The following is a 23,043-nucleotide window of genomic DNA, read 5'->3' as shown; positions in this document are numbered from 1 at the left end:
TGCTGAACAACACTAAGAAACTGGTGATCTATCTCCTTAACTCCAACTTTAACCTCTTATCCTAACCCCAACTTTAACCTCTTATCCCAACTTTAACCTCTAACCCCAACTTTAACCTCTTATCCCAACTTTAACCTCTAACCCCAACTTTAACCTCTTACCCCAACTTTAACCTCTTACCCCAACTTTAACCTCTTATCCCAACTTTAACCTCTAACCCCAACTTTAACCTCTTACCCCAACTTTAACCTCTTACCCCAACTTTAACCTCTTATCCTAACCCTAACCCCAACTTTAACATCTAACCCCAACTTTAACCTCTTATCCTAACCCTAACCCCAACTTTAACCTCTAACCCCAACTTTAACCTCTTATCCTAACCCTAACCCCAACTTTAACCTCTTACCCCAACTTTAACCTCTTATCCAAACTTTAACCTCTAACCCCAACTTTAACCTCTTACCCCAACTTTAACCTCTTATCCTAACCCTAACCCCAACTTTAACATCTAACCCCAACTTTAACCTCTAACCCCAACTTTAACCTCTTATCCTAACCCTAACCCCAACTTTAACCTCTAACCCCAACTTTAACCTCTTATCCTAACCCTAACCCCAACTTTAACCTCTAACCCCAACTTTAACCTCTTATCCTAACCCTAACCCCAACTTTATCCTCTAACCCCAACTTTAACCTCTCTGGGGCAGGCGGGACGAATTCGTCCCACCTACGTAACAGCCAGTTGAATCCTGTGGCGTGATTTTCAAAACCTTTGAAATGCTATTACTTCAATTTCTCAAACATATGACTATTTTACAGCTATTTAAAGACAAGACTCTCGTTAATCTAACCACACTGTCCGATTTCAAAAAGGCTTTACAACGAAAGCAAAACATTAGATTATGTCAGCAGAGTACCAAGCCAGAAATAATCATACACCCATTTTTCAAGCTAGCATATAATGTCACAAAAACCCAGAAGACAGCTAAATGCAGCACTAACCTTTGATGATCTTCATCAGATGACAACCCTAGGACATTATGTTATACAATACATGCATGTTTTGTTCAATCAAGTTCATATTTATATAAAAAACCAGCTTTTTACATTAGCATGTGACGTTCAGAACTAGCATACCCCCCGCAAACTTCCGGCGAATTCACTAACAATTTACTAAATTACTCACGATAAACGTTCACAAAAAGCATAACAATTATTTTAAGAATTATAGATACAGAACTCCTCTATGCACTCGATATGTCCGATTTTAAAATAGCTTTTTGGTGAAAGCACATTTTGCAATATTCTAAGTACATAGCCCAGCCATCACGGGCTAGCTATTTAGACACCCGGCAAGTTTAGCACTCACCAATATCAGATTTACTATTATAAAAGTTTGATTACCTTTTGTTGTCTTCATCAGAATGCACTCCCAGGACTGCTACTTCAATAACAAATGTTGGTTTGGTCCAAAATAATCCATCGTTATATCCGAATAGCGGCGTTTTGTTCGTGCGTCCCAGACACTATCCGAAATGGTAAATCAGGGTCGCGCACATGGCGCAATTCGTGACAAAAAAAATCTAAATATTCCATTACCGTACTTCGAAGCATGTCAACCGCTGTTTAAAATCCATTTTTATGCCATTTTTCTCGTAAAAAAGCGATAATATTCCGACCGGGAATGTCCATTTAGCTAAACAGAGGAAAGAAAACAAAGCTTTCGGTCGACGCGGGCACGAGCCTGAGTCTCACAGTACTGTAACCAGCCACTACCCAAACGCGCTACTTTGTTTCAGCCAGAGCCTGCAAAGCCACGATTCAGCGTTTTGCCGCCTTCTGAGAACCTATGGCAGCCGTAGGAAGTGTCACGGGACAGCTAAGATCCTCACTCTTCAATAAACAGAGACAAGAAGAACGACACCTTGTCAGACAGGCCACTTCCTGCATGAAATCTTCTCAGGTTTTTGCCTGCCATATGAGTTCTGTTATACTCACAGACACCATTTAAACAGTTTTAGAAACTTTAGGGTGTTTTCTATCCAAAGCCAATAATTATATGCATATTCTAGTTACTGGGCAGGAGTAGTAACCAGATTAAATCGGGTACGTTTTTTATCCAGCCGTGTCAATACTGCCCCCTAGCCCTAACAGGTTAACATCTAACCCCAACTTTACCCTCTAACCCCAACTTTAACCTCTAACCCCAACTTTAACATCTAACCCCAACTTTAACATCTAACCCCAACTTTAACCTCTAACACCAACTTTAACCGCTAACCCCAACTCTAACTTTAACCCCCAACCCTAACTTTAACCTCCAACCCAAACTAACCCTAACCCCTAACCGTAACTCTAAACCCCCAACTCTAACTTTAACCCTCAGGAGAGTAGGCGTCTGGAGATGGAGCTGCTGGACAGCACTGAGAAACTGGTAGAGGCAGAAAACCAGGTCAGCAAACTGCAGAGGAACCTGGATAACATCCTGAAGGAAAAGGTGAAAAACCATTCTCTTCCACAGTATCAATATATTCACTTTCGAGACAAAACAAAAGTCTAAAAGAACACGTTTTCAGGCTAGCGTTTTCTGACCAGTAATACATAGTAATCCACATGAATCTCATTTCATGTTTAAGTGCTATACACTGTAATCTGGAGAGATTCAGTACTGGCTAATGGCTATACAGATACTTCTACACCTGCATTACTTCCTGTTTGGGGTTTTAGGCTGGGTTTCTGTACAGCACTTTGAGATATCAGCTGATGTAAGAAGGGCTTTATAAATAAATGTGATTTTATATATGAGAATCTATCTAAAGTATAAGTATCTGTCCCTAAGAAACCTCCTTTGGTGTTGGTTCTGTTTGCTCAGTTTGGGGATCTGGACCTAGGCAGTGCAGAGTTCTTCCTACAGGAGGAGAGTCTCAGACGGCTTCGCAGTAACTATGAGGGACAGTGTCGGGTGAGAACGCTTACTGGAAACACACACATCAAATCGAATCTGTCACATGCTTGGTAAACAACAGGTGTAGACTTAACAGTGAAATGCTTACTTACGGGTCCTTTTCCAACAATGCAGGTAAAGATAAAAAAAAATTAAAAAATGAAATGGGAAATAGTGACGAGGAATAAATACAATGTGAATAATGAGTAAAAATAACATGTCTATTAGGGAGTACCTGTACCGAGTCAATGTGCAGGGGTACCAGGTAATTGACGTAGCTATGTACATATAGGTAGGGTTAAAGTAACTAGGCAACAGGATAGACACAGTAGCAGCAGCGTATGTGGTGAGTGTGTGTGTTCTGGTGTGTCAGTGTATGTGTGTGTATGTGTGTGTGTGTGTGTGTGTGTGTGTGTGTGTGTGTGTGTGTGTGTGTGTGTGTGTGTGTGTGTGTGTGTGTGTGTGTGTGTGTGTGTGTGTGTGTGTGTGCATAGAGTCCAGTGTGTGTGTGCATAGAGTCAGTGCAAGGGTTAGTGCAAAAACAACACACACACACACGGTGCAGTGCCAGGTAATAGCTCTCACTGGAACAAATCAATCCATCAACTAACTGTAGATACATGTTAGCTGTTTCAGACAGAGTGCACTTCCAAAGATAAATTGCCTGTTTTAGATAGTAATCTTTCTGTTTTGATTTGTGGTGACTGTGACAGGAGCTGCAGGATCGCATCGATGAGCTTCAAGCAGAGCTGCAGGAGTACCACAACCTGGGCCGTACCTCTCAGCCCTGTCTCAAACCCTCGCTCTCTGAAGACCTGGAGAGTAAGAGTCCTGGCATGGAGTCAGACCCAGGTACATACAAATAATTTCATCAAGTGTATTTTATAAAGCCCTTTTCGTATCATCAGTTTTCACAAAGGGTTTTACAGATACCCCCGCCTAAAACTCTAACGAGCTTTACAGATACACCCCGCCTAAAACTCCAACGAGCTTTACAGATACACCCCGCCTAAAACTCCAACGAGCTTTACAGATACCACGCCTAAAACTCCAACGAGCTTTACAGATACCCCCACCTAAAACTCCGAGCTTTACAGATACCCCTGCCTAAAACTACAACGAGCTTTACAGATACCCCAGCCTAAAACTCCAACGAGCTTTACAGATACCCCCGCCTAAAACTCCAACGAGCTTTACAGATACCCCCACATAAAACTCCAACGAGCTTTACAGATACCCCCGCCTAAAACTCCGAGCTTTACAGATACCCCCGCCTAAAACTCCGAGCTTTACAGATACCCCCACCTAAAACTCAGAGCTTTACAGATACCCCCCATCTAAAACTCCAACGAGCTTTACAGATACCCCCCGCCTAAAACTCCAACGAGCTTTACAGATACCCTCGCCTAAAACTCCAACGAGCTTTACAGATACCCCCAGCCTAAAACTCCAACGAGCTTTACAGATACCCCCGCCTAAAACTCCAACGAGCTTTACAGATACCCCCGCCTAAAACTCCGAGCTTTACAGATACCCCCGCCTAAAACTCAGAGCTTTACAGATACCCCTGCCTAAAACTCCAACGAGCTTTACAGATACCCCCGCCTAAAACTCCAACGAGCTTTACAGATACCCCCAGCCTAAAACTCCAACGAGCTTTACAGATACCCCCGCCTAAAACTCCAACGAGCTTTACAGATACACCCCACCTAAAACTCCAACGAGCTTTACAGATACCCCGCCTAAAACTCCAACGAGCTTTACAGATACCCCAGCCTAAAACTCCAACGAGCTTTACAGATACCCCCCGCCTAAAACTCCAACGAGCTTTACAGATACCCAGCCTAAAACTCTAACGAGCTTTACAGATACCCCAGCCTAAAACTCCAACGAGCTTTACAGATACCCCCGCCTAAAACTCCAACGAGCTTTACAGATACCCCCGCCTAAAACTCCAACGAGCTTTACAGATACCCCCGCCTAAAACTCCAACGAGCTTTACAGATACCCCGCCTAAAACTCCAACGAGCTTTACAGATACCCCCGCCTAAAACTCGAACGAGCTTTACAGATACACCCCGCCTAAAACTCCAACGAGCTTTACAGATACCCCAGCCTAAAACTCAGAGCTTTACAGATACCCCCGCCTAAAACTCCAACGAGCTTTACAGATACCCCTGCCTAAAACTCCAACGAGCTTTACAGATACCCCCGCCTAAAACTCAGAGCTTTACAGATACCCCCCGCCTAAAACTCAGAGCTTTACAGATACCCCTGCCTAAAACTCCAACGAGCTTTACAGATACCCCCGCCTAAAACTCCAACGAGCTTTACAGATACCCCCAGCCTAAAACTCCAACGAGCTTTACAGATACCCCCGCCTAAAACTCCAACGAGCTTTACAGATACACCCCGCCTAAAACTCCAACGATCTTTACAGATACCCTGCCTAAAACTCCAACGAGCTTTACAGATACCCCAGCCTAAAACTCCAACGAGCTTTACAGATACCCCCCGCCTAAAACTCCAACGAGCTTTACAGATCCCCCCCCGCCTAAAACTCTAACGAGCTTTACAGATACCCCAGCCTAAAACTCCAACGAGCTTTACAGATACCCCCGCCTAAAACTCCAACGAGCTTTACAGATACCCCCGCCTAAAACTCCAACGAGCTTTACAGATACCCCGCCTAAAACTCCAACGAGCTTTACAGATACCCCCCGCCTAAAACTCCAACGAGCTTTACAGATACCCCAGCCTAAAACTCCAACGAGCTTTACAGATACCCCAGCCTAAAACTCCAACGAGCTTTACAGATACCCCCGCCTAAAACTCCAACGAGCTTTACAGATACCCCCGCCTAAAACTCCAACGAGCTTTACAGATACCCCCGCCTAAAACTCCAACGAGCTTTACCGATTCCCTGCCTAAAACTCCAACGAGCAATGCAGGGGCAGAAATAGAGCACAACATAGGTTCCATCGCAAATGTCAGCCCGATGGGCCCTGGTGGTAAGTAGCACTGTAAGAAGGAATATAGTCACTATCATATCTTCATGCCCATATCCCATCCTCATCCAATATAGGGTTTAGGGGGGGGGGGGGGATCTGTTTGAGCAACGCAAGATGGAGAATCGATCATCTTGATCACCTAATGAGAAGTTATTTGGGATGCAAGGTGATATGTAGATCAGTGATTCTGGCCAGTCAAATGCAATGCGCCTCCCATAGTCTGTTCTCGACTTGGGGACTGTGAAGAGACCTCTGGTGGTGCAGTGATTCTGCTTCTCCATTGGCTAGTCTTTGGGGGTTTTAGGCTGGTAATCTGTAAAGCACTTTGTGACAACTGCTGATTTTTAAAAAGGGCTTTATAAAATAAATTTGATTTGATTTGAGTGTCTCCAGGTCTAGGCTCAGAGGAGGGCCAGCCGTTGTTCAACATGAGCCTGGAGGCAGAGATGATGCTGGAGCGGCTGAAAGAGAAGCACCTCTTAGAGATGAATGACCTACAGGCTCAGCTGGAGAGCAAGGTGACAGATCCATATCTAGCAGTGTTTCAACCGTATTCCTAAACCATGCCATGTTTACCTTCTCAGAGATTTGATGTACAGTGAGGGGAAAAAAGTATTTGATCCTCTGCTGATTTTTGTACGTTTGCCCACTGACAAAGAAATGATCAGTCTATAATTTTAATGGTAGGTTTATTTGAGCAGTGAGAGACAGGAAAACAAAAACAAAAATCCAGAAAAACGCAGGTCAAAAATGTTATAAATTGATTGTAGCTAGATGGTGCAGTCTCACTCTTTTTGTATTTTTGGTGATTTTAGATTGGACCGTAGTAGTCGTAGACAAGGATGATAGGGGGAGGTAGAGTCATAAGGCTGTGGGTCGGAGTCAAACCCATGCTGACTATGGCGTAGATGGGTGCTGGGGACAGCGGCTCTAACCGTTGGACCACACAAATCACACTGTGCCGTGTTTATGTCCCAGAGACGGATCTGATATAGCTACATTTTATTTCCCCCATGTCATTGCAGGTGAGTGATTTTGACCAGAAGGTGGAGGAGCAGAAAGCCGACCTGGAGGCCCAGAAGGTAGCCTTGTCCCTGCAGCACCTGGAGGAGATCCAGGTGTGTGTACATGTATGATTATTTATTGCACTTTATAACACACTGTAAATTCAATCTTAGAGCCATGAATAGACTGTTCTTTAGAAGTTCATGTGAACTGGGCATCCTGAAGATACAATACACTTTAATAACAAAATCAATCATTCCAGGCACTACGAGGGGAGATGTCCGTCATCCAGAACCGAGCCCTGGAGCTCCAGGCCCAACTAGAGAATGCTGAGGAGGAGCGGGCCGGTCTAGAGCAGAGACAGGCTGGGGTGAAGGAGGAGCTGGAGCACCAGGACGAGGAGGTGAGTGGCTCAGTTGGTAAAGGCATGGAGCTAACAATGCCAGGGTCGTGGGTTTGATTCCCACTTGGCCAATCGTATGAAAATGTATGCACTCACTGAAGTAAGTCCCTTTCAAAATAAAAGCGTCTGCCAAATGGCACATATATACAGTTGAAGTCGGAAGTTTACATACACTTAGGTTGGAGTCATTAAAGCTCATTTTTTCAACCACTCCACAAATTTCTTGTTAACAAACTATAGTTTTGGCAAGTCGGTTAGGACATCTACTTTGTGCATGACACAAGTAATTTTTCCAACAATTGTTGACAGACAGATTATTTCACTTCTAATTCACTGTATCACAATTCCAGTGGGTCAGAAGTTTACATACACCAAGTTGACTGTGCCTTTAAACAGCTTGGAAAATTCCAGAAAATTATGTCATGGCTTTAGAAGCTTCTGATAAGCTAATTGACACCATTTGAGTCAATTGGAGGTGTACCTGTGGATATATTTCAAGGCCTACCTTCAAACTCAGTGCCTCTTTGCTTGAAGTCATGGAAAAATCTAAAGAAATCAGCCAAGACCTCAGAAAAATAATTGTAGACCTCCACAAGTCTGGTTCATCCTTGGGAGCAATTTCCAAACGCCTGAAGGTACCACGTTCATCTGTACAAACAATAGTACGCAAGTATAAACACCATGGGACCATGCAGCCGTCATACCGCTCAGGAAGGAGAAGCGTTCTGTCTCCTAGAGATGAACATACTTTGGTGCGAAGAGTGCAAATCAATCCCAGAACAACAGCAAAGGACCTTGTGAAGATGCTGGAGGAAACAAGTACAAAAGTATCTATATCCACAGTAAAACGAGTACTATATCGACATAACCTGAAAGGTCGCTCAGCAAGGAAGAAGCCACTGCTCCAAAACCGCCATAAAAAGCCAGACTACGGTTTGCAACTGCACGCGGGGACAAAGATCGTACTTTTTGGAGAAATGTCCTCTGGTCTGATGAAACTAAAATAGAACTGTATGGCCATAATGACCATCGTTATGTTTGGAGGAAAAAGGTGGAGGCTTGCAAGCCAAAGAACACCATCCTAACCGTGAAGCACGGGGGTGGCAGCATCATGTTGTGGGGGTGCTTTGCTGCAGGAGGGACTGGTGCACTTCACAAAATAGATGGCATCATGAGGTAGGAAAATTATGTGGATATATTGAAGCAACATCTCAAGACATCAGTCAGGAAGTTAAAGCTTGGTTGCAAATGGGTCTTCCAAATGGACAATGACCCCAAGCATACTTCCAAAGTTGTGGCAAAATGGCTTAAGGACAACAAAGTCAAGTTATTGGAGTGGCCATCACAAAGCCCTGACCTCAATCCTATAGAAAATGTGTTGGCAGAACTGAAAAAGCATGTGCGAGCAAGGAGGCCTACAATGCTGACTCAGTTACACCAGCCCGGTCAAGAGGAATGGGCCAAATTTCACCCAACTTACTGTGGGAAGCTGGTGGAAGGCTACCTGAAATGTTTGACCCAAGTTAAACAATTTAAGACAATGCTACCAAATACTAATTGAGTGTATTTAAACTTCTGACCCACTGGGAATGTGATGAAAGAAATAAAAGCTGAAATAAATCATTCTCTCTACTATTATTCTGACATTTCACATTCTTAAAATAAAGTGGTGATCCTAACTGACCTAAGACAGGGAATTTTTACTAGGATTAAATGTCAGGAATTGTGAAAAACTGCGTTTAAATGTATTTGGCTAACAGGCTGACTACATGCGTTGCATGCGCGATCTTTGCAAAATAAATTTAGAAATCTATATTATTCAATTATTGCACCCACACTACTCGCGTGCGCCAACGAGCGTCTGCATTGCCAAGGGCTAAAATATAAGTCAGTTCTATTTCTGACGCAGATCGCACTGCAAGTCCTGCCTCTCCCATCTCCTCATTGGTTTATAGAAGCAGGTACCCCACGTGCCATCTCCTCATTGGTTATACCCACGTGGGTGACTGAAAGACGAATGAGGCCAGTGGCGGTAATGCACCTAATTTATGAAAGTTGCCAATCGCAATATTAAGTCTAGAGAAGAAAAGGCCTAGAAGGAAGAGAGATGACTAGAAACGATTCGGTTGACCGTTTTATGTGTGGATTAATTGTCTGAGTAGAGGACCTTGTGCATTTCAGGTAAAATAACAACTCAATGTTTATATCCCAGGACAAATTAACTAGCAGCAGCAAGCTAGCTAAATAGGACAAATTAGCTAGCAAGTGCAAGCTAGCTAGCTAAATTGCCATAAATGTTTAATGCTTTTCGACCTGTCCCCAAATTAATGTATTGGTTCAGAGTTTGTTTTGATATTTTAACCTGCGTGTCGTGATCGCGTTTGGTGTGGGGGGGACAAAATAACTGTATGTTCGATGGCGCACGCGCGCAGCCGGTTTGGGTTCCGTGTAAGGTGTATGTAAACTTCCGACTTCAACTATAACTATTCCCCAGGTTGTTGCTGTAAATGAGTGTGTCCTCAGTCAACGTACCTGGTAAAAATAAGTGTAAATATACAAATATTTATTATTCTATTAGGTGAGCAGCCTAAGACAGGAGCTCCTGGAGTCCCGCATCCAGGTTTCTGACCTGGAGGAGCAGCTGAAAGTCCTGGAGGCCCAACAAGTGAAGGCTGAGCTGGGCCTGGACACAGAGATGCAGGAGCTGAGGAAACTTCACGCTTTGGAACTCAACAAGCTGGACGTGCAGCACGACAACATCCTTCAGGTCAGGCTGGAAGAAGAGAAGAGGAAGCTACAGGAGGAGCGGGAGAGGGTGGAGAGGGGAAGGTTAGAGGAGTGGGAGAGGGAGAAGATGGAGTTACAGCAGAGCCACGAGGAGGCGATGAAGGCTAGGATAGAGGAGGTGAGTTTGAAGTTCCAGGCAGAGCGAGAGGAGTTAGAGATGCGACTCACGGAGGAGTGGGAGAGGGAGAAGGCTCAGCTGGATGAGCAGAGTAACGAGTCGCTGCAGACCGTGTTAGAGGAGGAGATGTTACGTCTAGTCAAGGAGCAGGAAGGTAGGGAGATACGGCTCACTGAGCAGTGGGAGCTGGAACAAGTTCAGCTCAAGGAGTGTCTGGAGGAGACTCTCCTCACCCGGTTGGCGGAGGAGAAGCTGGAGCAGCAGGAGCAGCAGGAGGAAGCGGAGAGGAGGCTCAGGGAGGACTGGGACAGTGAGAGACTCCAGCTGGAGGAGGACTATGAAGGGATGCTCCAGGAGCAGCTGCAGGAGGACAGGGAGAGGCTTGCGGGGGAGAAGGAGGAGATGGAGAAGAGGCTGGAGCAGATGATGGAGGAGGAGAAGGAGCGTCTGGAGGAGGCCCACAGACAGGCTGTGCAGGAACTGAGTGCCAAACACAGTGAGGAGAGGGAACAGCTCAGCGGTCTGCTGGATAAACTGCGAGAGGATATCGCTGAGGAAAGGTAAGACAGCTTAACTGTTATGAAATCAGCATAAAATTTCTGTTCTTAAATGGTCCCAGCATTGTCCATGAAAACCTTAATTGTATTTACTTAATGTAGTGAACCACTTGACAATTGTAACTACAGCTATACTATGGAAGTAGATTTAGGTGAGTATTTCTGAGGGTGTGGGAACTGTGGTCCATAACTCTTGCTGATTAACCATGTACAGGAAAGAACTAGAGAGCCACTTTTCCCAGAAAATCAGGGAGGTGGAGGCCCGGTTCTCAGGCGACCAGGACGCCGTCGCAGAGCGCTTCCAAACCGACGTTTCCAATCTGGAGAAGCACTATCAGAGCGAGCTGAAGGCACTCACCGACAGCCACGCTGAGCAGAAAACCAAATGGGATGCGGAGAATGAGGAAGCCCTTCAGAAAGTTGAAGAGCAGAGGAGAGTTCTGCAGGAAACCAGAGAACAAGAGCAGGAGACCATCACCCACGACCTGGTGAAAGAGAGGGAGCTGCTAGAGAGTGTCCATAAGGAAGAGATGGACGCGTTGGTCGCGAAGAACCAGGAACTCCAAAAGGAGCTGGAGAGTTTCATCAGTTTAGCCCAGACCAAAGAGATTGAGCTGAGTAGGCAGCTGAATGATCTTCACAATAGGCTGCAGGAGAACCTGGACACCAAAGACGAGCTTCTGGCCAATTCTGAGAAGAAAGCCCAGGAGATCGAGCTTCTGCTGAACCAGGCAGTGGAGGACTTTAAGCAGGAGAGGGCAGAACTTCAGGGAAACCTTTCTGAATTAGAGGTGAGGCACTCCTTGGCTGAGAAGCAGCTTGAGGAGAGGAGTGAGCTGCTCACAGAACATGATAACCAGAAGTTGAAGATCAAAGAACTGGAGAAGCTCCTGAGACAGGTGGCGGTGGACTTTCAGTTTGAGAGGCTGGAGCTGCAAGAGAACATCTCAGACCTGGAACTGAAGCTGAAGGAGAGCCGTCCTTCCTCTGACCTGCAGGACAATGAGAAAGGAGAGCTTCTGGTCGAGAGAGACCAGCTTAGTATTAGAATTCAGGAAATCGAGAACGAGCTCAACCAACTTCTAGACTCTGCAGACATAACAGGGGGCAAAGAAATGGAAGAATCAAATGAAGTAAATGTATCACCACTAGGAGAGGTACATCTAGAGGCTGAAGCTCTTGAAGAACAAGTATGTTCAGAAAACATTACCGTTAGTGATGAGACATGTGACAATGTTGTTCCAGAGGATTGTGAAGGCCTTGACGTAGAATATGTATTCCCTACGGAGCAGGGACCAAATGACGAAGTTGAGATTATTACTGAATCACCTCATGAGATGGAGATTTCTGAGAACATCATTGCAGAAGTTTGTGATCAAGAAATAACTGTTACCTCAGACAACCTGAATGTCTTAGTAGAGGTATCTGAAACCTGTGGTGAACAAGGACAAGATGATGAGGTGAAGATGATACCTGAAACTCCAAATAGGTTAGAGGAATGTCTTGAAGACACCATAACTCTTCATCTTGATGGGGAATGTGATGAGGAAACTACTGTGGACGATGGCCAAGACCCAGTGGTCGAATCTGACGCCGTTGAGGAGCAAGCACAAGATGACAACGCTAGTGAGGGAGGGATGAATGCTGAAACTTCTGAAGACATTGAGGTATGTCCTGAAAACATTATCAGTGTTGAGGCATGCAATGGTGAAGTCGCTGCTATTCCAGAAGAATGCCAAGACCTTGTTGAGGAATCCCAATCATCTGAAAGCCAATGTCAGGCTGAGGACAACATGGACGAAGACACTAACGATGACATTGTAGCATTGTCCATTCCAGAGGAGCAACCTCAAAGTGATGACATTGATGGAGATCTCTGTCCCTCTGAGATGAAGTGTGAAGTCTCCTCCCCTGATAAGATTGGACAGAATGATGCTAGTGTACAAGAAACTGTTTTCGATGATAAGCCTGAAGAGGAGGAACTTCAAGATGATCTGTTTAATGAAGAAGTGAAGAGTTATGTGTCTCTGGTTGTCTCTTCAGCCCTTGAGGAGATAGGTCATGACACTGATGATACCAAAGTGGCTTGTCTTTTCGAGGAAACTCAAGATCTAGAGAAAAAGCCTGTGGAACTTATTCCTCAGCTGCAGCAGAAGTGCGAAGAAGCAGTGAAGGAGCGAGATGCCTATATCCGGGAGATCCTGGAGCTCCATGAGCAAGTCAGTCAGTTGAAGAGCGAGGCCAGTCTTCTGGCTCAGCTACAGAGCCAGTATGACACTGCCACTGAGGAGAACCTGGCGCTACAGCAGAAGATCTCCGAGCTTCAGCAGAAGGCGGATGCACTAGAGAGTCTTTTAGCAGAAAACGATCAGCAAGCTTTAGAGGAAAACAGCACCCTCAAAGCTCAGGCCAACGAGATCAAGGTGACGTCTTCAGATATGACCTCGCTTCAGATCCGATACGAGGAGTGCATCTGTGAAAACGCCAAGCTGGAGGAACAAAACTGTCGGCTGGAGAAGAGAGTTGTGGGCCTCGAGAGCAAGATGCACATCATCCAAGACTTCCAAGATCAGCAAGTAGCGTTGGTGGACGAGATCACCAGGATGAGAGAGGAGAATTGTAAGCTGACTGAGCTAGTCAGCGAGTTAGAGAGGCAGGATGAGATTCTCATGGCTCTGCAGCTGGAGGCCGAGTCTGAGGAAGATGCCACCACAGAGCAAGAACAAGAGTCCTTCCTGGACCTGAACTCCCAACTGGAGGCTAAGATACAGGCGGTGTCGGAGCTGGAGGACTGCTGCACGGAGTTCGAGAAGCAGAACGCCAACCTCCGCAGAGCCCTAACGGACCTGCAAGACAAGTCACTGAAGATGCATGAAAGGATGCAGACCCATAGGTAACTTGGAGATGTATGATCCCAGTTACCAACCCTTTGCACCTGCTGCTTTCTGAATCCCATCCCTGCTGCAATATTGTGCTTGGCTTATTAATGCAACTTCCTCTAGCACCAGAAGTAGTGCTGTCATTGGCTAATGCAACTTCCTGTGGCATTAGATGTAGTGCTGTCATTGGCTAATGCAACTTCTTGTGGCACTAGATGTAGTGCTGTCATTGGCTAACGCAACTTCCTGTGGCACTAGATGTAGTGCTGTCATTGGCTAACGCAACTTCCTGTGGCACTAGAGGTAGTGCTGTCATTGGCTAACGCAACTTCCTGTGGCACTAGATGTAGTGCTGTCATTGGCTTATTAATGTAACTTCCTGTAGCAGTGCTGTGACGTCTATGTTCTGAAGTAGATCTGTGACGTCAATTCTCTTGTAATCCATATTTCTAGTTCAGAAAGTTGCATGTGAAGCAACGGCTATAGTAACAGGCCATGTTGTGACCATGCCACTGTACAATCCCACCCTGTTCCTATACAACACCCGTTGTGAAACTGTCCTGTCCTGTCATTGGTGCATGTTGTCTGTGGACTATTAGAGCACATCTACCCTTGATGTTTTGGGTTTCTGCTTTTGAACATCTCAATTAATGGTTCAGTTTAATTTATATACTTCATTGACTTTGCATTAACAACATTTTAACAAACTTTTAAATAGTCTGACTACAAAACAGGAATAATGTGATAATGGTTCTGTTTTTATCAAATCAGCTAGCATAGAGACTGAGTTCTTCTGTTGGCTGTTGTGGTTTCTTCTGTTGGCTGTAGGAATGAGGCGGGTCGTTTAGCAGAGGAGAACCTCTTACTCAGACACAAGATCTCAGTGCTGAAGGAAGAGGATCTGAGAGAGACCCGGGAGGAGACGCTGTAAGAAACATCATGCCAATATACAATACTGAAGCATATTCAGCCCCGGTCCCAGAAATGTTGTCCGCCCTCACCCCACAAACATTTCCTGGGATTTCCCGTATGGTGTAGGTTTCATGTCATTGGGTCATATGAATTGACACTTCCCTCTCCCCTACCTTAGCTTGAAACTGGAGCATTTCAGGAAGGAGAAGATATCTGCACAAAAGAAAGCAGAGAGTTTCAAGAGACAGGTAAGACTAGAGTAAACCAACTCAAATTTGACCCTATAACTTGGTTCTCCTCTGTATGTGGCTGTATGTCCACCTATGCATTGCAACAAGACAGCTGTTACTAAAGCCTATCGAGCTTGATTTCAAGGAAGCCCTGTAGTAAAGCCATTAGCAATGAAGAACTAATCTAATATGTCTGTCTGTGTCAGACATGGCACCCTATTCCCTATATAGTGCACTACTTTTGGCACCGGGCTTGGTCAAAAGTAGTGCACTATGTAGGTAATCTAGGGTACCGTTTCTGATGCAGATATTCTGAATGGAAGTAAACCAGCACAACAACATCCAGTAGAAGCACCCACACAAGAAAACAAGTCCTGACCTTTCACCTCGGTAAGGTGTATTTTGTACTGTAATAAGCATAACCTAAATCTGCGTTTCCCGCCCTTTTATAGATCTCTGAGCTGCGTCTCCGCAGCCAGCAGCTGGAGGATGAGAACGGGCTGCTGTCGGAGAAGAACGCCCAGAATGCAGCAGGAGTGGAGGGGTTGAGCCAGCAGCTAGGGGAACTGCTCAGACAGAGTGAGAGACAGGAGGTTGTCAGAGATCAGCAACACTTTGTACCAGAGGATAACAGGACCAAGGTAAACTGTCGTAGTCCATTATGAGGCTTTTTGAGCTCTTTCATAATTAGTCTTTGTTCGATTCCTTGCTCTTCGCTCCTCGCCTCTTCCTCAAAAGGCATTGTACAAGAAGATTCAAGGTCCCTGCTCTCTGGCCTTCTTCTCCGATGCGTTTTGAGTAGGAAGCGAGGAAAGGTCCCTGCTCTCTGGCCTTCTTCTCCGATGCGTTTTGAGTAGGAAGCGAGGAAAGGTCCTGCTCTCTGGCCTTCTTCTCCGATGCGTTTTGAGTAGGAAGCGAGGAAAGGTCCCTGCTCTCTGGCCTTCTTCTCCGATGCGTTTTGAGTAGGAGATGAGGAAAGGTCCCTGCTCTCTGGCCTTCTTCTCCGATGCGTTTTGAGTAGGAGATGAGGAAAGGTCCCTGCTCTCTGGCCTTCTTCTCCGATGCGTTTTGAGTAGGAGATGAGGAAAGGTCCCTGCTCTCTGGCCTTCTTCTCCGATGCGTTTTGAGTAGGAGACGAGGAAAGGTCCCTGCTCTCTGGCCTTCTTCTCCGATGCGTTTTGAGTAGGAAGCGAGGAAAGGTCCCTGCTCTCTGGCCTTCGTCTCCGATGCGTTTTGAGTAGGAAGCGAGGAAAGGTCCCTGCTCTCTGGCCTTCTTCTCCAATCCGTTTTGAGTAGGAAGCGAGGAAAGGTCCCTGCTCTCTGGCCTTCTTCTCCGATGCGTTTTGAGTAGGAAGCGAGGAAAGGTCCCTGCTCTCTGGCCTTCTTCTCCGATCCGTTTTGAGTAGGAGACGAGGAAAGGTCCCTGCTCTCTGGCCTTCTTCTCCGATGCGTTTTGAGTAGGAAGCGAGGAAAGATCCCTGCTCTCTGGCCTTCTTCTCCGATGCGTTTTGAGTAGGAGACGAGGAAAGGTCCCTGCTCTCTGGCCTTCTTCTCCGATGCGTTTTGAGTAGGAGACGAGGAAGGGTCCCTGCTCTCTGGCCTTCTTCTCCGATGCGTTTTGAGTAGGAGACGAGGAAAGGTCCCTGCTCTCTGGCCTTCTTCTCCGATGCGTTTTGAGTAGGAGACGAGGAAAGGTCCCTGCTCTCTGGCCTTCTTCTCCGATGCGTTTTGAGTAGGAAGCAAGGAAAGGTCCCTGCTCTCTGGCCTTCTTCTCCGATGCGTTTTGAGTAGGAAGCGAGGAAAGGTCCCTGCTCTCTGGCCTTCTTCTCCGATCCGTTTTGAGTAGGAAGCGAGGAAAGATCCCTGCTCTCTGGCCTTCTTCTCCGATGCGTTTTGAGTAGGAAGCGAGGAAAGATCCATGCTCTCTGGCCTTCTTCTCCGATGCGTTTTGAGTAGGAAGCGAGGAAAGGTCCCTGCTCTCTGGCCTTCTTCTCCGATCCGTTTTGAGTAGGAAGCGAGGAAAGGTCCCTGCTCTCTGGCCTTCTTCTCCGATGCGTTTTGAGTAGGAAGCGAGGAAAGGTCCCTGCTCTCTGGCCTTCTTCTCCGATGCGTTTTGAGTAGGAAGCGAGGAAAGATCCCTGCTCTCTGGCCTTCTTCTCCGATGCGTTTTGAGTAGGAAGCAAGGAAAGGTCCCTGCTCTCTGGCCTTCTTCTCCGATCCGTTTTGAGTAGGAAGCAAGGAAAGGTCCCTGCTCTCTGGCCTTCTTCTCCGATGCGTTTTGAGTAGGAAGCAAGGAAAGGTCCCTGCTCTCTGGCCTTCTTCTCCGATGCGTTTTGAGTAGGAAGCGAGGAAAGGTCCTTGCTCTCTGGCCTTCTTCTCCGATGCGTTTTGAGTAGGAAGCGAGGAAAGGTCCCTGCTCTCTGGCCTTCTTCTCCGATGCGTTTTGAGTAGGAGACGAGGAAAGCGGATAGGAGAAATAGAGGAAGGACATATTGAGAGAAAAAGTATTGGATTTCTATTTGGGTAACTAACGACTTGTTCTCCTGTGTCAGATGGCAGTGTGTGCGTCTGCCCTGGAGGCGGAGCTGACCAACGCTGTGGAAGGGACTGTACTACTGGAGGAGGGCAAGGCCCAGCTGGTGCTACAAATCAACACCCTCCGCGATAAGGTGAGACATGAGCAGACAAACATCATGGGTGTTTGAATATCTATAGAACTTACTAGCTGTGTGTGTGTGTGTGTGTGTGTGTGTGTGTGTGTGTGTGTGTGTGTGTGTGTGTGTGTGTGTGTGTGTGTGTGTGTGTGTGTGTGTGTGTGTGTGTGTGTGTGTGTGTGTGTGTGGTGTGTGTGTGTTATAGGTAACACCTGTCCTCAGCTGGAAAGAGTTAGTATTTAGTATTTTATTAAGATAAGAAAGTTACAAATAGGAAGGGGAAATTGATAAGGAGAGGAATATGAAGGCACGGATGGGGTTTGAATGCAATGTGAGACGTGTGTGTGTAGTATTTTAGGTATGGTCAAATTGGCGATACGGGTACGTACTTTACCACACTCCTCTTCCCTGTGTCCATCTGTAGGTAGCTAAGATGGGGGCTGTGGAGTGCCAGCTCACCCTCCTCCTGCAGGAACACAAGGCTTTGGAGAAACAAACCCAAGGATTACGCAATCAGCTTGCCAAGTCTCAGGAGAGGGTAAGGATGCTCTGTTCAGTCTGGCAACCTTTGACCCTGCCTTGTTTACTGTCAACCACTTATGACACTGTTATAGTCTATAATCTATAGTTCAACGTTTTTGCCACTTTCATTCTAAGTTGTCATCATTTAGAATGTCTGTTCTATGTGTGTCAAGCCAAAGACAAATTACAACATTGCGTCACGTGGACACTAAAGTTTTTTCGAATTCATTCTGATTTGTTAGAATTATGTAAAAGTATGTCATTTTTGGGGGGGGTGCATAATACTGGGGAATCTAAGGAAAGGTACCTACATTTTGCAATTCTATTCATGACCAAGGTATTCGCCTCCTCTTTCAGACTCATGTGTTGGATGAAAGTCTTCAGTCTGTCAACCTCCAGAGCGCCCGTCTCAAGTCAGACCTCCGCGTGTCACAGCAGGAGAAGGACGCCCTCAAACAGGAAGTGATGTCACTGCACAAGCAGTTGCAGAATGCCAACGATAAGGTAAGGTCTTCTTTTGACGACACGCTGATCGTTTGGTTGGCTGGGTGGTTGGTTGGTTTGCTGGTTGGTTGTTTAGGTGGGTAATTGGTTCGTTGGTTGGCTGGGTGGTTGGTTTGCTGGTTGGTTGTTTAGGTGGGTAATTGGTTCGTTGGTTGGCTGGGTGGTTGGTTTGCTGGTTGGTTGTTTAGGTGGGTAATTGGTTCGTTGGTTGGCTGGGTGGTTGGTTTGCTGGTTGGTTGTTTAGGTGGGTAATTGGTTCGTTGGCTGGGTGGTTGGTTCGTTGGTTGGCTGGGTGGTTGGTTTGCTGGTTGGTTGTTTAGGTGGGTAATTGGTTCGTTGGCTGGTTGGTGTGGTGACATTCATTAAAGTTATTTCTTTAAAGTTATGTACACCTCGTCCTTAACCAGACACCCTGTAGCAATCCACCTTACCCAAACCAGGAGGCCAGCTCAGCTACATTTTTGATTGATTGATTATATAAGCCCGGATAGACCTGTGCTGATTCAACTATCCACATTGGCACCTATATTTCTCATCTAGTGACCTTTTATGTCAATTAGTATCACCAAATGAAATGACTAGGGCATAAAAAATACAATTACTAGATCTAGTGAAAGTGCTGTGGTCTGAGGGGCCTTGTCCTTTCTAGTAATTATCCAGTCCAGGTGTCCTGACCTCAACGAGATTTATTGGTTAAATAAAAATGTAGTTATTTCTAAAAGGGGCGGAGAATGCTCAGCCTGGTTATTGTTTCCTTAAATCAGAACCAGGTTCTGGAGATGGCCCTGCACTCCAGCGGCTACCAGAGCCAGCACAAGAAGCTGTACCAGGACGAGCTGGCCAGGCTGGTGGAGCAGGAGCAGCTGCTGCTGAGGCAGGAGAACGAGAGGCTGACCATGGAGCTCCACAACACCAAGGATGACCTCCACCACAGCAGGGACAAGGTGAGATTACAGAGGCAATTCAAATACAGACATAATCAAATTTTTCTTGATGTTTCAAGGTCTAAAGGGACAGTTTTAATTTCCCCCCCCCCCCCCCCCCCCCCCCAGAGCTTTTAATGGAGATTCTGAGTTGAGCATGGATTTCAGTCAAGGGCTAGGCTTAATGTGTGTCCAGGAAACCGTCCCTTTACGTTCTAGAGATGTATAGAACCATACACCCTTGCATATAAATACCTTTTTTTGAAACCCTGTAATGTCTTTCTGCAGACGCGACAGCTGGAGGCAGCCATCTTAACCGTGAAGCAGCAGAAACCGCAGGGCCAGTCCAGCGTGGTGAAGACTGTAGAACAGGAGAAGACTGCTCTGAAGAGAGAGCTAGACATCATGCATCAGGAGCTACTCTCCGCTCAGAACAAGGTCATCTGTTTTTATATCTATGTATACTGTTATGATTTCTTGATCGTTTTTTCACGTTTTATTTCAATTCAGACATTTCATACAGCACATGCGTTTTTTTTTATTGATAGCAAATTTTCCTTGATTGTTAATTGGATAAACCTAATTTCGAAAATGTGGATAACAAACTCACAACGATGCTTACTTCCACCTGTCATTCACAAGCAACAAGTACTTCTGAAGCGGTTCTTACTTTTTGACAATGGGTTTGTTATGTATGTGGCTTTCCTTTTCTGATGGCTTTGTGTGGTGGTTGTCAGGTGTGTGAGGTCCAGAGAGAGCTGGAGAGTCTTCGTCAGGAGAACGAGGGTCTGAAGACCCAACAGACCCAGCTACAGGCACGGCTTCTGGAGGTCAGTTCTCTACCAACCTTCCCTAACTTCTCCCTCACATATGCTCCTCTCATCTAATCTCACTGCATCTGCCTTGTCCCTGTCAAACACCTGGACTCCCTTTTAATGTCTCCTTTTCTTCTTCTGTCATTTTCTATAAAAACTAGTTTGTTTTCATGTAACACCAGCAGTTTTCCAGAAACACAGTTGGCCTGGCAACAGTTGGCCTGGCAACAGTTGGCCTGGCAACAGTAGACCTGGCAACAGTAGACCTGGCAACAGTTGGCCTGGCAACAGTTGGCCTGGCAACAGTTGGCCTGGCAACAGTTGGCCTGGCAACAGTTGGCCTGGCAACAGTTGGCCTCACACTCATGTCCCTTGTCTCCCACACTCATGTCCCTTTGACATAACCTTCATCTATCTAATACCTCTCCCTCCCACCCTACATTATGTCCCTTCTCTAGGTCTCTCTCTTCTCTCCCTGTGTTTACTTCTCTCTTCCGGGTCTCTCTTCTTTCCCTGTGTCTCTCCTGTCTGTCTCTCTCATCTCTCTCCTGACTGACTGTCTGTCTGGTGTCTCCAGGCTCTCCAAGTCCAGCTGGTTGGTCTGCTGCCCACATCCCCTCGCAGGATGCCTGGTGAGCGGAGAGAGCAACACCGCAGAGACGACCTCAACCCAGAGAACATACAGGTAGAGGAGAGAGAGAGAGAGAAAATCACGCCTCTTAACTATAACTGAATCCTAATTCTATATGCAATTCCTGCTCTTTGAATAAATATGCAGTTGGCATATCTGATGATCTACAATCTAGCACTTAGTATACAGTATCTTCACTCTCACTGTGTTTCAACAGCTCATTACTGACACATTCACACTTTACTGTTGATTATGGGAATACCTGGCCCTTCTGATCTGCCTTGATTACACTCTGATGGGCCCGGAACCACAAACACCTGACAAAATATCTCTCCATTTTCACTTTGGTGAATATAAATATTTGATAAGAGTAGTGACAAATGATGTGGCTTTTATATTCTAGCACTGTAACAGTTGGGAAATATAAATATATTTTATATTCTACCTCTATAACAGTTGGGAAATATAAATATATTTTATATTCTACCTCTATAACAGTTGGGGAATATAAATATATTTTCTATTCTACCTCTGTAACAGTTGGGGAATATAAATATATTTTATATTCTACCACTATAACAGTTGGGAAATATAAATATATTTTATATTCTACATCTATAACAGTTGGGAAATATAAATATATTTTCTATTCTACCTCTATAACAGTTGGGAAATATAAATATATTTTATATTCTACCTCTATAACAGTTGGGGAATATAAATATATTTTATATTCTACCTCTATAACAGTTGGGGAATATAAATATATTTTCTATTCTACCTCTATAACAGTTGGGGAATATAAATATATTTTATATTCTACCTCTATAACAGTTGGGGAATATAAATATATTTTCTATTCTACCTCTATAACAGTTGGGGAATATAAATATATTTTATATTCTACCTCTATAACAGTTGGGGAATATAAATATATTTTATATTCTACCATGCCATTCAATATTTGATTTGCGCTCTGGGTTTGGTCAGGTTTCTGTAGCTGGAACATTTTGTCCTGGTTTCATCACTACACCACCTTATCAGCTTCATGTTCTCACGTGTGTGTGTGTGTGTGTGTGTGTGTGTGTGTGTGTGTGTGTGTGTGTGTGTGTGTGTGTGTGTGTGTGTGTGTGTGTGTACCTTCTGGGTTTGGTGTTTTAGTGTGTGGTGTTTGGGTGCGGTGTTCTTTGATGTAGAGCTCTGATATGGTGGTCATAGTCTAGGATGGTGTGGGGTGATCATAGTGTGGGGTGATCGTAGTGTGGGGTGGTGTGGGGTGATCGTAGTCTGGGATGGTGTGGGGTGATCGTAGTGTCGGGTGATCGTAGTCTGGGATGGTGTGGGGTGATCGTAGTGTGGGGTGATCGTAGTCTGGGATGGTGTGGGGTGATCGTAGTGTGGGGTGATCGTAGTCTAGGATGGTGTGGGGTGATCATAGTGTGGGGTGGTGTGGGGTGATCATAGTGTCGGGTGGTGTGGGGTGATCGTAGTATAGGATGGTGTGGGGTGATCATAGTCTGGGGTGATCATAGTCTAGGATGGTGTGGGGGGATCATAGTGTGGGGTGATCGTAGTCTGGGATGGTGTGGGGTGATCACAGTGTGGGGTGGTGTGGGGTAATCATAGTGTGGGGTGATCGTAGTGTGGGGTGGTGTGGGGTGATCGTTGTGTGGGGTGATCGTTGTGTGGGGTGATCATAATCTGGGGTGATCGTAGTGTGGGGTGATCGTAGTCTGGGATGGTGTGGGGTGATCATAGTGTGGGGTGATCGTAGTCTAGGATGGTGTGGGGTGATCATAGTGTGGGGTGATCGTAGTGCGGGATGGTGTGGGGTGATCGTAGTGTGGGGTGGTCGTAGTGTGGGGTGGTGTGGGGTGATCGTAATCTGGGATGGTGTGGGGTGATCATAGTCTGGGGTGATCATAGTCTAGGATGGTGTGGGGGGATCATAGTGTGGGGTGATCGTAGTCTGGGATGGTGTGGGGTGATCACAGTGTGGGGTGGTGTGGGGTAATCATAGTGTGGGGTGATCGTAGTGTGGGGTGGTGTGGGGTGATCGTTGTGTGGGGTGATCATAGTCTGGGGTGATCATAGTCTAGGATGGTGTGGGGGGATCATAGTGTGGGGTGATCGTAGTCTGGGATGGTG

At 45.8% G+C, this 23,043-nt stretch overlaps 1 protein-coding gene across 4 annotated transcripts in view; it reads left to right on the top strand.

Moving 5' to 3' along the window:
- nin (ninein (GSK3B interacting protein)) overlaps window positions 1-23,043 on the top strand; it is a 102,384-nt gene that overhangs the window by 68,470 nt on the left and 10,871 nt on the right. For 3 of the 4 annotated variants that reach the window (XM_045709715.2, XM_082960716.1, XM_082960701.1), the window contains 18 exons: window positions 2,387-2,497; window positions 2,873-2,962; window positions 3,658-3,796; window positions 6,349-6,473; window positions 6,981-7,073; window positions 7,223-7,363; window positions 9,942-10,828; window positions 11,040-13,718; window positions 14,533-14,631; window positions 14,795-14,864; window positions 15,299-15,487; window positions 17,399-17,515; window positions 17,925-18,038; window positions 18,380-18,526; window positions 19,291-19,470; window positions 19,738-19,887; window positions 20,187-20,279; window positions 20,842-20,949. In XM_045709715.2, the coding sequence (XP_045565671.2) occupies window positions 2,387-2,497; window positions 2,873-2,962; window positions 3,658-3,796; window positions 6,349-6,473; window positions 6,981-7,073; window positions 7,223-7,363; window positions 9,942-10,828; window positions 11,040-13,718; window positions 14,533-14,631; window positions 14,795-14,864; window positions 15,299-15,487; window positions 17,399-17,515; window positions 17,925-18,038; window positions 18,380-18,526; window positions 19,291-19,470; window positions 19,738-19,887; window positions 20,187-20,279; window positions 20,842-20,949 (5,532 nt within the window). The remainder of the gene's footprint in view (window positions 1-2,386; window positions 2,498-2,872; window positions 2,963-3,657; window positions 3,797-6,348; window positions 6,474-6,980; window positions 7,074-7,222; window positions 7,364-9,941; window positions 10,829-11,039; window positions 13,719-14,532; window positions 14,632-14,794; window positions 14,865-15,298; window positions 15,488-17,398; window positions 17,516-17,924; window positions 18,039-18,379; window positions 18,527-19,290; window positions 19,471-19,737; window positions 19,888-20,186; window positions 20,280-20,841; window positions 20,950-23,043) is intronic. The other variant, XM_082960725.1, reaches the window with a different exon arrangement.

This window comes from Salmo salar, chromosome 01 (genome assembly GCF_965601325.2).
Source record: "Salmo salar chromosome 01, fSalSal1, whole genome shotgun sequence".
Lineage (NCBI taxonomy): Eukaryota > Metazoa > Chordata > Actinopteri > Salmoniformes > Salmonidae > Salmo > Salmo salar.
Note: the sequence above shows the minus strand (reverse complement) of the source record. Positions and strands in the feature narration are given on the sequence as shown.